Raw genomic sequence first — 16,967 nt, 5'->3', positions numbered from 1 at the left:
AGACTTTAGTCTTTGCAACTTGCAACAGGGATCTTATCTATCAGCTTGTAACACTCCAAAGAGAAAGGAAAACTTGAAATCACATCATATGACCACCCTTTAAAGCAACAAATTGAGCCAAAGCTGCCCTAGAGTGAGGTAAGTTATCGACTGCATATTTTAGGACATTTTTAAAAATCAGCAGTCAACATTTCTGTCATCAAGATAGTGTGCTTGTCGAGACTGTTACTTACAAACTGCAGGCCCTGATAGCGTGCGATAGGGAAGTCCTTCACCACGTAGGTAGGAGAGTAGACACAAGATGGCAGAACATTCTCCAGCCTGGACCGATCTATCATGGGAACTAGGACAACAAATATGTCATCAATATAAGACAATTCCCACACCCTTCATAAGACAGCCGACATACAAGTAACTACTCAGCACAAACATTTTTTCATTCATTTAAATTAAAAATGTTACATAAAATCAGTTTGCTGATTTCCATACATATATTCAATGGCTTCTATTCATCACTATTAGCTTGTGTCTCAGTCCTGACTGTCACATATTCAGTGGTGCTGCTCCTAACAAGCTGACATCCTATATCTACACCACCATATGGATCTACCAATGCACTGCTGAGCTTCCACACAAGCAATTAAACATTGCAAATCACATAACCACACTGTCTATCCTGAGAGATGGATGTTTATTTTGCTTACCAAGCATAGCTACACACACTCACACACACACAAAACAGTGCTAGAATGCTGCAAGAAAATTTTATGGACAATTTTGTTAGCTGATGTAAAACTTTTGAACATTATGCCATATGGCAATATATATATGATACATCACATTATATATCCATCATTGTGTTAAACCATCAGTTGGGTCAGGTGAATGCATGACTTACAACTGAGAGCAGCACAATGAGATCCAGCAATATGACTGGACAGTGTTCATAAATGACCTTAACATCCAAATACACTGTAGGGAATACTCACTCTTGTAGAAGGTGTCTCGTGGGTCTGGTTTGAGCATATCTGCAGTATGTATCTCTGTCCTATGGTTAACCCGCAGAGCGAGAGAGTGACTGGCCAGCGTCTGTGGGATGTGACGAACACTGTTCATCTTCAGACTGGATTCATCTGTCAGAGACAGAGAAAAAGGACAGTGAGAGACAGCATGTGAATTTAAATCAGCTAACAGACTAACACTCAACAACCCCTGCTGTTTGCTATTATAGAAATGGTAGAATACTGGCTTTTCTATGGCTGACAAATAAGTGTATACAGTATTTATTAGGGTCCAAAAGTCTAAGACCACTGTAGAAGCTATTATATTGTTATAAGTTTTTTTTTTTATTGCAGGTTTCATCTGCATAACAATTTATATATATATATATATATATATATATATATATATATATATTTTTTTTTTTTTTCTATTTTGTTAGAATTTTTTGTATGTATGATTCTTTTTTCTAATTATTTATATTTTATGAAATAAAATAAATGTACATGAATGATTTGAGAATTTTATGGACTTTAATGACAACTGCACTCAAGATGCACAAGCAGTGTAAAACCTGATATTTATATTCTCCTTATAAGTATATTTATAAGTTATATTCTCGACTGCATATTTTAGCACATTTTTTAAACAGCGTTCCATCAGCGCACTACATCTGGAGCCAGAGCAGACACTCAACGAACATGCTTCTCTTCAATATTATTCACATCGCTGTGCCCCAAACCCATGATGAAACTCTAAATCCAACCTCACTCTGGGAAACCTCTTTTCTGGTTGGATCAGTTTTTTTTTTTTTTTTGTTTTTTTTATGGATACTTCCCCAAGGCTTAAAGAGATGTAACCAGGCTCACACACTGCCTACACTTTAAGACAATCCCTTGGTGATCAGTCTATGGGCACTGAAGCATGCAGGTGTGTGCATGCGAGGGACACTCTATTCATTATGGTTTATCTCCTGACTTTATGAGAGCTCAAAACACTGTCTGCTCAGCTAGCCGCTGATGAATACACATTTTAATTAGTCCTATCGATCCACTGCAAATGTGTTACTAGGCAAGTGTAAGTTATACAGCATCAAAGTCAGTCACTGATGGCAGCAAGGCAGAAAGCAAGTACACAACACTGACAGAGATGAAAAGGGATGAAAAGAGAGAATATAAGGGTGCTGGATATTACTGTAACATCCAAGATGAAGAAAACAGACTGATAGAGCAGAAATGTGCCATTAGGAGGCTGAAAGACTGCAAGCTTTGACAGATATCTCTGTTGATGCTTTAGTAATGGACCATATGGCTTTATTGGATGTTGAATAGTCCAGGCAAATTTACAAAATTCGAAACAATTGTAACATAAAATGAAAAACAAAAAGTAAACAAGATATCCTTGCTCCAGTTCTGAGTATTATGAAATAAAGTACTGTTAAAGTACTGTAATGTTTTGCATATCGTTCTTTATGATTTTGCAAAAAATATGAAATAACTTCACTGTAATTAGAAAACAAAATCAGTAACTTCAACAAATTTAGTTCACACATCACTGCACTACAACACTTAGAAAAAAATTGCTTACTTTTTTATGAAAAACATTAAATCAGTTATTAGAAAACTGTAACACACTGTACAAATCACTGCTCCCCTGCTGTACAACATATATATATATTAATTGTTTAATGAAATACAGTACAATCAATAACCACTGTAATTAAAAAACAAAAAACAAACAAACAAACAAAAAAAAAACCATTAACTATCACTAAATCACACATCAGTCCTCTCCTACTGGTAATACTACAACACTTAGTATATCATTTTATGTTCTAAGAATGTACAGTTTCAAAAATAGCTTGACTCTAGAAGTCACAAAAAATATTTCAGTTCACTGTATCATTGTTTCCTTATTTTATTTCTTCCTTTGCCTTTCCTGAATTAAAGGGATAGTTCACACCAAAAAAAGAAAATTCTGTAATCATTTATGTTTTTATAATGTCAAATATTTTTGCCAATAAAGAGCACTAAAATAGTTTAAAAGTGCAAATACATACCCTTCAAATACAACACTGATCAATAATATAACCATTATTTACAAAGTAATCATAATAAACAAAAATACAAATCTGAATTAATAGAAACTAAAATTGCACAATACAATGACCACAAAATACAAATAAACACAAGCAAAACAAATGGAAGGGAGACTGGTGCCAGTGACGGAGACAACTGACAGCTCGCCCTGCACTGTATCTCTTCTTAACAGAGCAGAAGGACAGTCAAAGCTAAAGCACCCAGGAGCTCTGGCTCCATCTGCATCTCCCTGATGACATGTCGAGAGGGAGAGAGAGAGAGAGTGTGTGTGCGGTCTTCACTGAGGGAGTGGTCTGCGTGATTAATGATTAGGACACTGGAGTTGGCTTCGTACTCACCGGTGAGCTGCGTGGGCTGGCGATGGAAGCTAATGCACATACCCCTCTCCCTCAGCTTGTTAAGTACAGTGAGGATTTAATTGAAAAATTGCTTTCGTCTCAAATAATTATGTAAACGAAGCAAAGGAGGGCCATGGGGATTGTCTTTCTCTCTTTTTTTCACTGTCCCTCTCTCACTTTGTGTCTCTACTTCCTCTTAAAAGCATGTGTAAATTAAAGTCAGTTCCCTTGATGAATGACAGTAATTTGAAGGGGAACGTATGAACATGTGTAATGCTTGATAAGACGATATGCGAATGAACACAAAGTATATGCTGACTGTCAGGAGGCTCAGGGGCAAGTGTTTTCTGGTGATTACCTACTTGCCACTGCCTACATTCAAATATAAGTACAATGAAACTTTTCAAGCAAACAGCAGAAACTGTAATGTTCAGAGGCTGTGAATGTTAACTGCAATAGTCAGATATGATTGGAACAGGCAGAGTTTGCAAATGGTACTCCTGAGAGTTTACTTCCATTTTGTCTTTTATCTTCCCTAAAATGGGTGCACATATTTTTAGCGTGAAAAAAAAGAAGGAAAAAAAGGAAGGAGCTGTTACCTGTGTACAACGAGATATAAGCTGAGTCAATTACATCATACTTCAGCCCAGGAAGGAAAGGTCTCCACTGCAAGAGAAGAGAAAGTAATAAAATTAGTGAATGAAATTAATGATTCACCAAAGGACTGTCATGTTCATGTTCAAGAGTACTCTTCTTGTTCTTTCATTACGTTGCTCATGTTTTCCAGTTCCCTTTGTTTATTTCTTGTTTTCTTTGATTTCTAGGTTTATAAGTACAGTATGTTGTTTTTTGTTCACCTGTGCCTTGTTTAGTTGCGTGTTAGTTCCTGTGTATATTGTTAACCACCTACATTTTCTAAGAAAATTTATTATTCTGTAACCACATGCAGTTCAAATGAACCAAATAACATTAATGAAGTAAATAAAATAAATATACATATTTTAATGCAAATATTTACCTGAATTTAATCTTTGACTAACTACTTGCAGCCCAGCTTAATAAAAATAATGCAATTAAAATTATATATATATATATATATATATATATATACATATATATATACATATATACATATACATATATATACATATATATATACATATATATATATATATACATACATATATACATATATATATATATATACATACATATATACATATACATATATATATACACATATATATATATATACATATACATATATATATATATACATATACATACATATATATATATATACATATATATACATATATATATATATATATACATATATATACATACATATATATATATATATACATACATATATATACATACATATATATACATACATATATATATATATATATATATATATATATATATATATATATATACATATATATACATATATATACATACATATATATATATATATATATATATATATATATATATATATAAATTTTTTGCACTCTCAGATTCCAGATTTTCAAAGGGTTATATGATGTATAAATCTCAATTTCAAAAAGATTTACAATTTTTTTTTTAGTGGTCTGTATACATACAATCCAAAAATTATTCAAACACCATATATAATTTTTTATATTTTTATATTAGTTGTTAGTTATATTATTCAGACACTTTGACCTGACCAGGTTTTGCTTAGGAGTTTTTCTTTAATTGCTAATACAACCATTTTACACCATAGACTTAACAAAATTAACCATAGTTTGGTAACTGGTTGACCTAAATTGGTATTATCTAATTGTGTACTTTAATTTAACAGCTGACAGCTATTCAGCCTAATGTTTTGATGTTGTACAGTAGCAATAAAGCATGCCAGATTGTTTACTGCATTCAGACAGCAGGTTCTGAAAAAGTGTTCAGCACTGATTTTTTTGCCATATTTGCAGCATTATGTATTTGCCTAATTCCTTTAATAAATCGAGAGCTTAAACAATGTAAAAGCGCATACACATAATTAAACATAAAAATTAATTCTTAGTAAATCGCCCTCCACCCTCCCCTGTCATTTTCTGCTTTTGCCCTCACAATGCACTGGGATGGCATTGGCTCTTGAAATAGATGGGATATACAGACACGTAGCAATTCTTATAAAGAGGCTCTACAATTACAACATCACTTCTCGGCCACTCTCACGCAAGAGGTAATTTAGCAGTTGCATAACAATAACTCTTATTGAACTGATCTTCACACACACACACACACACACACACACACACTTCCAATCTCTCATTCACACACCAATGCCAAACTACACAACGGCTTTCAACAGTTCAGACTGTACAGCTCAACAAAGATTGAGAGAAGAATGTAAAGGGGAAGAGAGAACAAAGAAAAAAAGAGAGAAATTAATTTGAATTTGGAGCAGTTTGATGTCGACATTACTTATAGTGTGACAGTTTCAGGCCCAGAAAATGGTACATAACAGAGCAGTAGTGTCTATCAAACTCACTGTCACTGCATACTAATTAGTCACAAGCACACACTCAAAAGATGAGCATTTAAAAGATTATTTGACTCAATTATGATTTCGCTGATTTATTTGACCGTCAATGAATCTTGACAAAGACTCAATCTTGTTGCATGCCAGAATTAAACATCTAACAAACATACCATTACTTACAACACATTGATGAGGACTTGTTTTAGACACACAACATAAACATCTCACACACCTTTATCAGTATTCTTCAGTGCTTAGTATTCACCCTGTTGTTCTGCACAGCTTGTGTTTCTCAAGGTCAGATCTGCCTTTCGGGAATCGATGGAGTGCAGTTACAGCACAATGTCAGATCTGAGGAGCCACAGATGCCTGTTTGCCCCCAGTGACATAATACACACACATTCACAAATATGCGCATGCAAACAATCATGCATGGTCACACACACCTAAGCAGTATTACACACTGATCAAGAACTAGCTATGCTGCTAACACTGTTCTTTTTCATTTCATGTATGTTGAATAATCATTAGATTATTTGTACTGATGAGAAAATAGGAGATAAAACAACCTGCTATGCTACCCAAGGCACATGATCCTTTTAAGTAGCAAAGATTTCTAAACAGCTTCATCTGTTTCTGCACAAATGACTACACGCAGTCATTGGCAAACACACTGCAATTCCTAGAAAACAATGTGCAGCTTGCATTATGTTGCATATATTGCATCAGCTACAGATTTATTTCTCTTTTGTCTTGACGATGAATAAAATTGAGCCCATTCACTAGTGACTGGCAGCACCGTCCATAATAGCTCCTACTGCAAATGTCATATTGGATAGTTTCTGGTCAGACTAAATCAGACAGGCTTTATTAGATCTCTTTGTCCCTACAAAGCCTGGGGATTCTGTTAAAATGCTAATCAGGCTCAGAATAACTCTGGAGTTGGGTGCAACCATGAAAAGTTTAAGCACATGCGCACATCACAGAGGTTAGCCTACCTTTTCTGATTTAATACGTGTTATCTGTGAAATTGGGAAAAGGGGAGAATCCTACAGAAGCAGTGAGCCTGATAACATTGAACATCTAAAGCATCTCCAGTGAACTCCACAGGCTAGCCAACTGCAGTTTGGTTAATAAATTAATTCCTGCATTTGCCACAGATAATTAGCTGTTTTTGCTTTTCGGTGTCTGGTCCCTGTTGACTCTCTAGCTGAGAATACCTCCAAGTTCAATGAATTTATTCATTGGGCTCCTCTCATGTCTTTGAACCGCCTCTTCTCCAGCACTCTGCAGTGAACATTAAATAAGGAGTGAAGCACAGCTGAGTCATCTTGGGCCTTCTCAGCCTCTAGGCAATGAAAGTTTTGTGCAGTGCGGATTAAAAAAAATAAAAAATTCTTTATAAGTAGTAAAAAAAAAAGGTTGTGCAGGAGGGATCGCTTTTCACATTAGCGTTGCATGTAGATAACAGCTTTAATACTCTGTTAAGGATAAAAATGTCCAGTCTCTAAGACTTGCAAGGAAAACGGTGTAACAATTCAGCTGGCATACTCTGAGCAGAAGTAAAAAATCTATAGAAAATTACACTAAATCCTTTTTTTCCAATTAACAGCTTCATTATCATTACCCTGTGCTGATGGTCCAGTCATCTGTGTGAAATAAAAGGGTCAAACTAATTGAATTTAATTCTCTTTTCTGTACTGTTACTCAGTTGTCTAGTTTGTTCTTGTCTTTGACTGACTTTAGTTTAAGTTTTACATTCAGATTAATAATTCATCAAAAGATTTCATCACAAAGAAATTAAGTGATCTAGAGGATATGATTTTAGTTTACAAATGAGGAAAAAATTGAGATGAAAAGCAGAGATGAAAAAGCTTTATTAACCTGAAACATTTATGAATTCACTTTTCACAACTGCTATGTTAGATTATGCAATGTAAGATTTATTAATTCAGCAGATGCTTTTATCCAAAGTGATATACAAATGAGGAATACTGCAAAAAAATGCACTGCATCTTTGGGACACAGAATGAAAAGTGCTGTTATACGAAGCTCCAGAATTGACCTGAGAATTACGAGCCAGTAGAGAAATAAAGGGGAGAACCTGTGACCCTTTGAAACAACAGAAAGAGAATAGTACAGTTAAGTAAGTGCATTAAGAGCTGCGTCAGACCTCTTTTTGATGGTATACTCAGGACTCTGCTCTGATGGAGTTGGTAAGATTAATATGTGCTCTGCCAGGTTTGCTGAAGACCGCCAAGGCCACTTTCTGGATCATTTGTAGTTGTTTGATTGCACATACAGCAAGGCCGGATAAAAGAGCACTGCACTAGTCTAGTAAGGATGACTAAAGCCTAGATGAGGAGCGGTGCAGCGTGCTTAGGTAAGAAAGGTCTGATTTTACTGGAAAATCAGTGTGCCTGAATAATACAGTCAGTCCCAAAGATGTTGTCTGAATCCAAAAGAGGAGTGAACCAAGCACAGAACCCTGATGTACCCCATGCTTCTTGCTCTTTTGTTATTTATTTTTAAAATAAGCTAAATTAAGCTTAGAATAAGCATATCTACAATGAAAATGGAGTGGAATAATAAAGAGTGCAAAATAAATGTAAAAATGTTTTAAATTCAGAGGGTGCAACAGTATCTAAGGGGCTTAGATGGAAATATATTTACAATATATAAATTTACTATTATTTTTATAATTGTATTAATTTTATTTTAATATTTTTCCATTTATAAGATTCTTTTTCTTACTCAGATATTACTATTGAATTTGGCTTTAAAGGAGAAAGAACACAAAATGATCTAATCTATTTTTAATCTATTTGTTTTCTGTTCCATTATCAGCTCTCTCTCGTTCTCTGTCTCACTGCCTCTCTTTTTTTGTCTTCTGCTTTCTATCTTCTCCTAGATAATAAAATTACTGAAATGTGCTGGTTAAACTCTGCATCCTTTGGGTGCACTCCAGACATAATCAGTATATCAAAGAGCATAAGGCTGTTATACTACTCAAGGATATTGTGATGGTCAGAGACGCAGTATCTATAAATGTTTTAATGAGTAATGAGTTACAAAAGTTGGTAATGTCGGCTGGTAGATGTTTGTTTGCTGTGGATATAGCAATTACATTTTTACTAAATTTGACTGTTTTGTACTGCTGCGATAATTCTGACCTGGCCATTATCGAAAATGTGTTTTGTAGATTTAAGTGAAGCGGGCCATAGGAAATGTTTCCCTGACTAATTTGCCACATTTCTCATCTTTCCACTTACTCAGCTTTATATACTGTAATGCAATAACTGAAAGAGAGGTGGAGATAGTAAAAGGCTATAGAAGCATAAGTGTTGCAGGCCACTTAAACATAGCGTTCATTAATGACGCATCCCATACTTGAGTCTGTTTACTTAAAAATAAATGTACAATTATAAAAAAAAAGCTATGCCTGGTAGGCAGTCTAATAAAAAAAGTATACTAAAAGGTAGCAAAATGTCCTTACTAAAACAATATCAGGAAAAAGGTTTTACATACAATTTCTACAAACTGACTTAATGTTTTATTGACACTTTCACTGAATTTTCATTGGTGACATCAGCGTACAGTAAATTACCAGAATTTCCCAAACTCTGGCTCTGTACTCACCCCCACCTCCACATGGTCTGAACCTCTGTCATCTTGCTTGTGCAAAACCTCAAAGTAGTATCGCCGCGAGGACATGAGACTGCAGAGAAAGGGAGAGAGGGGGGGAAGGAGGAGAATTAAAGTGAAAGAAAGAGAGTGCAGCGGACACTCTCAGAGAGTTATAGAGCGACAGACCAGAAGAGGAAAGGAAAAACAGTGGCAGATGTGAAGATGAAAAATGCACATTGCACCATAGGGCACTGGAAGATGTGTACACTGTTAGTGAAAGAATCCCTAAGGTGCCTTCTCGTCAACTCAAAGAAGCACTATGATCTTGTGCAACTACTAGAAAAACAGAAATTAGTAATTTAGTTAAAGGGGCAGTTGTGGCCTAATAGTTAAAGGATCAGAAACATGGTTATACAGAATAAGGCATTAGTATGTGCAATATAAGAACTAATAAACAGACAATATAATAGTAATATGCATGCTTATAAGCAACTGGTTAATAGTGAGTAGTATTCCCTAATCAAAACTGTTACTGAAATCACATTACAGTATACTTCAGTTAACCTTGCTTGTCAATACATTTGGCAGTACACTTGAACCGTATTTTAATACAATATAATAAGTATATAATACATATTTCAAGAACAGAATTGTATAAATAAAAATGTATTTATGTGAAAGTGAAAGTGACGTGACATTCAGCCAAGTATGGTGACCCATACTCAGAATTCGTGCTCTGCATTTAACCCATCCGAAGTGCACACACACAGAGCAGTGAACACAAACACACACACTGTGAACACACACCCGGAGCAGTCCTGCTTAAGTGGGTCAAAAAGGCATTTTTATCTATCCGCATTTAATCTAAATAAAATCTATAATACATTTTCATTTCATCAATCAAAATGCAAAGTGTCTGAAAATATTACATTCATTTCACACTAAAATAAAGAGGGAATGATGAGCATTCTGGGGTGACCTCCAATAGCTGAATATTTGATCAACATAAAACAAGCCAACCTAATAATACAAAGCAATGGTGACTCAAATTAAGCAATAAGGACAGACAGGCTGTGCCATGTGCTTGTTATAAACAATGTGCTTGTTAAACGTATTTTAGAAAAAGTCACCCAATGTCAAATAAATATTTAAAGCATCTAAACTCAGAAATGATACTGCAGATTATTTTTCCCAAGTATCCTTCTCCTTTCTCTCTCTCTCTCTCTCTCTCTCTCTCTCTCTCTCTCAACAGAATAAAATGACAAAGTTATGCCTCTTTGTACAAAAAAATAGGAATTTCTAATGTCAGCTTCCAGGAGATTTTTTTTAGCGTTGATAATTGGATGAAAACGCTTGTGTAAACAATCTTTATGTATAAACAGACCACAGGATTTGAATTTCTTTATAAGATGATTTCATCTTAGAAAAGCCAGAAGTCAAAGGCAGACACGTGAATAGCAGCTTCTATTATGACACATGATTGTTCTTCAGATGTTCTTCTGTTGCTTTGATTAAATCAGCCAAGTACAATTCATATTGAAATGCAGCTCACAGTGACAGCATGACAAATGCCTTTGTGAAAAAGATGTGTTTAACTGTATTCAATTGTACTACAAATCTTACAGCCACAATGAAATCAAAATCGACAATTCTAGTATTGTTATTATTATCAGCATCATTATTATTATTTCAAATGAAGGTGCCCTTCTAATCTACAATAACATCCCCTCACCCACACAGCAATGTCTCTTTTAGTATTTAGTATTTAGTAGAATCCCTCCACTCCAGCAACCTGTCACTCACATGAGATTACAGCAATAGAAAATGACAAAAAATCCAATGATCAAATCAATTCCCACAATCACGTCCTGCCCTACTTTTTTTTTTTTCTCGTTCAAGTAGCCAATTCATTAGGATGTGCACCACATATGCCATGTATACACTACACAAATTTTAAAGCCTTCAGATTGTTTGTTCCTTTCACACTGCAAACCATTTTGGGTATCATTCACAGTACACAACTTATCGGCAACTGTGCATCACACATTACACTATTTCACTAGGAAAGAATCCCCAACATCTTTCCTCCTATGAGTCCTTTAATAAACACATACACACCAAATCAACTGAGCATAAGCAAGTAGCATTACAAGCATTTATGTGTGTTTGTTTATTGTCCTTCTGTAAGGAATGGCAGTTTGATTTCCATTTCTCCTGAGAGTTCGAGTCAATAAAGGTTTTAAGAATACAAAAGAAAGGAGTGGTCAGTAGATCAGGGCTAGATTGAGACAGGCTTGAAGGGGTACAGAATGGAGTTTTAATTGGCTGACTAATTGCCTGGCTCCATCTGAAAGCGTTCTGCTCTATAATTGAATAGGACTGAGTGATGAGAGAGATAAAGTAAGAATGTTTTCATGCAATGCCCACATGAACACACTCAACAGACTGCTGTAGCGACACAGTAAGCTTGTTTGAGATGTCAAACAACTCACAAGGGCAGACTTCTACATAAGCAAAATCTACATGAGAAAAAGCAGATTCTGCCATTGTACTCTTTGTTACATTTTAGTATATGCGTTTAAAATATTGCTTTTACATTACGATAAATGGCATAATGCAACAACTGCTATTTAATTCTACCAAAACGTCTTTTCACATCTATTTATAAGTAGAAAAAAAGAGTATGATTATAGTGTACAGAATAAAAATGGTATTAAAAAGCATTTCAATTAAACATGTTCAAATTTATGTCGACAGCAGCCTAGTTTAAATAAAAATTTAAAAAGCATTAAATTCTGACCACTCACTCATGCACCACAATGCATTTGATTTATTTATCTAATTCTTTCTTTATTTCTTTATTTATTTTTTTTGATGACTGTAACCACTATCCTGACTTCATTACGGATGCTTCAGACATTTGCATAAACCCAATGTAACGTGAAAGTAAGCGTTGGCACAATACATTTAATTAAAAACAAACCATAGAAGGGAGATTGCTAACCGTTTTAGAATGAAAATTCTCTCTTGAGTAAAGTTTGTTTCTTGTTTGTTCATTTGGGCAAGTAAGTGAGTAATTTATGCACAGATTAGTGGATAACAAACAGACAGAACAATCAATGACTTCATCAGAACAAGAGCTGCCTTTTCTGCATACAGAAAGACAGAACATCATAATATAATCCACTGAAATTGACTATAAAATTTAGGATGGGGATTTCACTGTACTTTTGTATTACACTGTAAAAAAAAAACTCAATTATTATTCAAGGACCAGGAGATTTGCATTATTAATATACTTTATTTATAGCACTTTTAAACTTTCAATTTGGATAAGTATAAAAAAAGTGCTAATATAAATGTACTAGTATTAGAATTCAATCTGATGGATGTCCTTTTATAAATTTAGTGAACTGAATCTGCTTTTAACATCCCCTAACACACTTGTGACAGATACTGTACTTCTAGAATGTCAAGAGAGGTTGACCTCTGCTGGCCCTGCAGAACTGGCATATTCCCATAAATGTCACATGCAATATCTGAGACTCCTGAGGTTACTCTGCCCTTTCTTTCCTTCAGCGGTGGAGGGCAAAGCAGATACACTCCATTCTATTATTTAAGTGATAAAAAGACTATACAGTACACACTGTATATGCACAAGAGTAAGACACAGAGTCTCATTTGCTAACTATGATGATAATAAATGTATTGCCAGCAGCCATATCACCCTGCAGCCCAAGACGGGTTGCCCACTGAAGCTAAGCAGGGTTGAGCCTGGTCACCTGGATGGGAGACATCCTGAGGAAACTAGGTTTCTGCTGGAAGAGGTGTTAGTGAGGCCAGCAGAGGGTGCTCACCCTGTGGTCTGTATGGGTCCTAACGCCCCAGTATTGTAACGGGGACACTATACTGACAAAAAGCACCGTCTATCGGTGCAAAAAAAAAGAGTAAGGTGGTAACCCAGGCATCCTGACTAAATTCCCCCATTGGCTTCTGACCTTCAATACCATGACTTAGGTGCCCTTGAGCAAGGCATCGAACCCCCAACTGCTCCCCGGGCGCCGCAGCATAAATGGCTGCCCACTGCTCCGGGTGTGTGCTCACAGTGTGTGTGTGTGTGTTCACTGCTCTGTGTGTGTGCACTTTGGATGGGTTAAATGCAGAGCACAAATTCCGAGTATGGGTCACTATACTTGGCTGAATGTCACTTCACTTCATCATGGCATCCTAACCATCCCCATATCTGCTGATTGGCTTCATCACTCTGTCTCCTTTCCACCAATAAGTTGGTGTGTGGTGGGCGTTCTGGCTGAATATGGCTGCCGTTGCATCATCCAGGTGGATGCTGCACACTGGTGGTGGTTGAGGAGATTTCCCCCTTTTATGTAAAGCGCTTTGAGTGCCCAGAAAAGCACTATTATTACTATAATACAGTCTTATTTCAGAATAAAAAAAATAGGTTCTGCATAAAAATGCGGTCAGTAATAAGTAGGCTAGTACTCTATATAAGAGGTTTTTCATTTTGGTCCTCAGAGTGGTACTTTAAAAAAAGTGAAAGTGAAAAGTGACGTGACATTCAGCCAAGTATGGTGACCCATACTCAGAATTTGTGCTCTGCATTTAACCCATCCGAAATGCACACACACAGAGCAGTGAACACACACACACACTGTGAGCACACACCCGGAGCAGTGGGCAGCCATTTATGTTGCGGCGCCCGGGGAGCAGTTGGGGGTTCGATGCCTTGCTCAAGGGCACCTAAGTCGTGGTATTGAAGGTGGAGAGAGAACTGTACATGCGCTCCCCCCACCCACAATTCCTGCCGGCCCGGGACTCAAACTCACAACCTTTCGATTGGGAGTCCAACTCTCTAACCATTAGGCCACGACTTCCAAAAATCTTGCTGAATGTCATCTTGGGCGATACTACATCTATACAGAAAAAGAGAGAAAAAATGCAAGCACAAAACAGATTAAGGAGAGTTTGTGTGGAAAGCCTTTATATGGAAATGGTTTAGGCATGTATTATAGCTTTTACTACTATGTACCATGGATTATGCTAATTACTACATAATCCACATTTATCAACATAAACAGAAACAACTAAACACAAATTTAATCTTATATAAATTATGCACAAGATTTTTGTTATGTCTTCCTTAAATCATTAACTTGCATGTAATCATTCATGATTATCATACGTTATAGACACTACCATTCATAGAACTGATAAAACTTCAAAAAGATCATTAATAGTGCATTATTTGTCCAGCATCTGGGGGATTTCCAGACGATCCTGTCAAAATTCCGCCCGGTTTATGCTCTAAAATCCAGCCCATTAGTCTTTACGATGCAATGACCTACTCTGCTCTGTCTGTGTCACCAAACTAACAAGCTCCAATCGAAGGGCAAAATGAAAGCAAACAGAGAACTGAGGTAGGTAGACAAGAAGTCATCTAACTTGGGTAGCATAGAAGTCAAAAAGTTTATATCCTGACATCCTCAACTAGAAAAGCAGAGGATATCAAAGACACTCTTGTGGCAGTTTGAACCGGTGCCAGGCCATTGTCAAAGCTCAGTGAAAAGAGGAGGCATTTCTCTGCATTTCCCTCTGGAGTGCCAATAAACATGCTCATTTTTTTATTGGCACTGAAATATTCTGGAACGTGTACATGCTCGCTTTTAGACTGACACTGCTGATGAATAATTCAATGCCACACACCACTCACACTGAAGCACCAATCAGCAGTGGTTGGAGAAGACCAACAAGGGCGATTAAAACGGACGACATGACACTTCACTCTGTCAAACTACTATTTAATGTGTCCCTTGTGATTCACAGTCACACTGGCAGTACAGACACCTATTGGGCAGCATGCTTTTTTTAGTAACTCCCCCTGACGTTTGTTCATTTAACAGTGAAGTTGAGCATGTGCTGTCTTCGATGTCTTATAACAACCTTACATTGGTTACGGGCATGTGGTTTACACAGCTGGATTTAATGAGCTGATAATGAATGGCTGAATACATCTTGTATGTTTTTACACATTGACAAAGTTTGATGGCATTTAAACTCACATTAAAAATCACAATAGATATGGGATGGATTTGCATGTTCATACCTGCTGTTGAACGTCATAAGTGAAAAAATGAAGAAAAAAGAATTACCTGTGATGTGAAAATGTGTTACTTACCATAACTGTGTGATTGGCACATCTTGTGTCACTCATTGCTGCTCATCCAGAGCACAGCATACTTAACATATTTACTGTAGGTACTGGCAAGCACCTTTCCATGCTTAAGAAAATCCATTGTGTCATATTGTCCTAATATCCTAAATCCAGGAAACATATGCTGTATGACACTCACCGCACAGGTTTGGAAGTTTGAGATCTGAACTTGCTGAACTCTCCTGGAGCTGTCCACTCTGAGCCATGCTACATTATAACAGACAACAGAGACTGTAACTCATCTTTAGCCACACACACAGGACACTATTCAGAATTGAACTGAGAATGCATTTTGAATTCCAATCAAATTCCTGAATTTGAAGTTAAATTACTATACGGTAGAAAATAGGAAGCAGACTTGCTATTTAAATTTTAATGTGAGGAAGCAGAATAAAATGAATTGAAATGAAAGGAAATGTCATGGCAAACTTTAAATTTTGGCTTGACAAATCCTTGTGTGAAAGTTTGAAAAGTTTAAATCCTTGAAGTATACAGACAGACAGACAGACAGAGACAGATAGAATCACAGATTGACAGACAGGCAGAACACTATGGTGGAGATCAAAATTAGAGAACAATCTATCAATACTTATATTTTCTGAAATATTGTAAATCTTCATGACTCAATGAAGGAATAAAGGAATATCCGCTGTAGGTATACCACTGTTCTACTTACATGTTTTTAAAGGCATTTCAACAAAAACACAAAATTAGAGAACAGTAACCACTGTTGCACAAAAGAAGATTACAACTACAGATTAGAAGAAATGGCTGCCCACTGGTTAAATGGCTGCCCACTGCAAATGGCTGCCCACTGCTCCGGGTGTGTGCTCACAGTGTGTGTTTGTGTTCACTGCTCTGTGTGTGTGCATTTCGGATGGGTTAAATGCAGAGCACAAATTCTGAGTATGGGTCACCATACTTGGCTGAATGTCACTTCACTTTACAACTACAGATTTCAGCTGTCGGAAATTAGTAGGAAGTATACAGGCTCCTGCTGCGCTGATGTGATTTTGGTCCTCTCTTCAATAGTTTGGTGGACTGTAGTGGGTTTCTTAGCCATAACTGTGTCACCAAGGATATTCCAAATATTTTCAATCGAGTCTAGATCGGGCCTCTGGCACGTCCATCTGTTTTGAAGTGTGAAGGGGGCATTGTCC

The 16,967-nt window shown here is 36.3% G+C and overlaps 1 protein-coding gene across 2 annotated transcripts in view; it reads right to left on the bottom strand.

Annotated features, from left to right (window-relative positions):
* Positions 1–16,967, bottom strand: part of b4galnt4b (beta-1,4-N-acetyl-galactosaminyl transferase 4b) — an 89,553-nt gene that overhangs the window by 9,197 nt on the left and 63,389 nt on the right. For both annotated transcript variants that reach the window (XM_059534699.1, XM_059534688.1), the window contains exons 8-12: positions 15,947–16,014; positions 9,591–9,669; positions 4,036–4,102; positions 990–1,133; positions 234–343 (exon numbers count right to left, since the gene is read on the bottom strand). In XM_059534699.1, coding sequence (XP_059390682.1) covers positions 234–343; positions 990–1,133; positions 4,036–4,102; positions 9,591–9,669; positions 15,947–16,014 — 468 coding nt within the window. The remainder of the gene's footprint in view (positions 1–233; positions 344–989; positions 1,134–4,035; positions 4,103–9,590; positions 9,670–15,946; positions 16,015–16,967) is intronic.

This window comes from Carassius carassius, chromosome 3 (genome assembly GCF_963082965.1).
Source record: "Carassius carassius chromosome 3, fCarCar2.1, whole genome shotgun sequence".
In the NCBI taxonomy this organism is placed as follows: Eukaryota; Metazoa; Chordata; class Actinopteri; order Cypriniformes; family Cyprinidae; genus Carassius; species Carassius carassius.
Note: the sequence above shows the minus strand (reverse complement) of the source record. Positions and strands in the feature narration are given on the sequence as shown.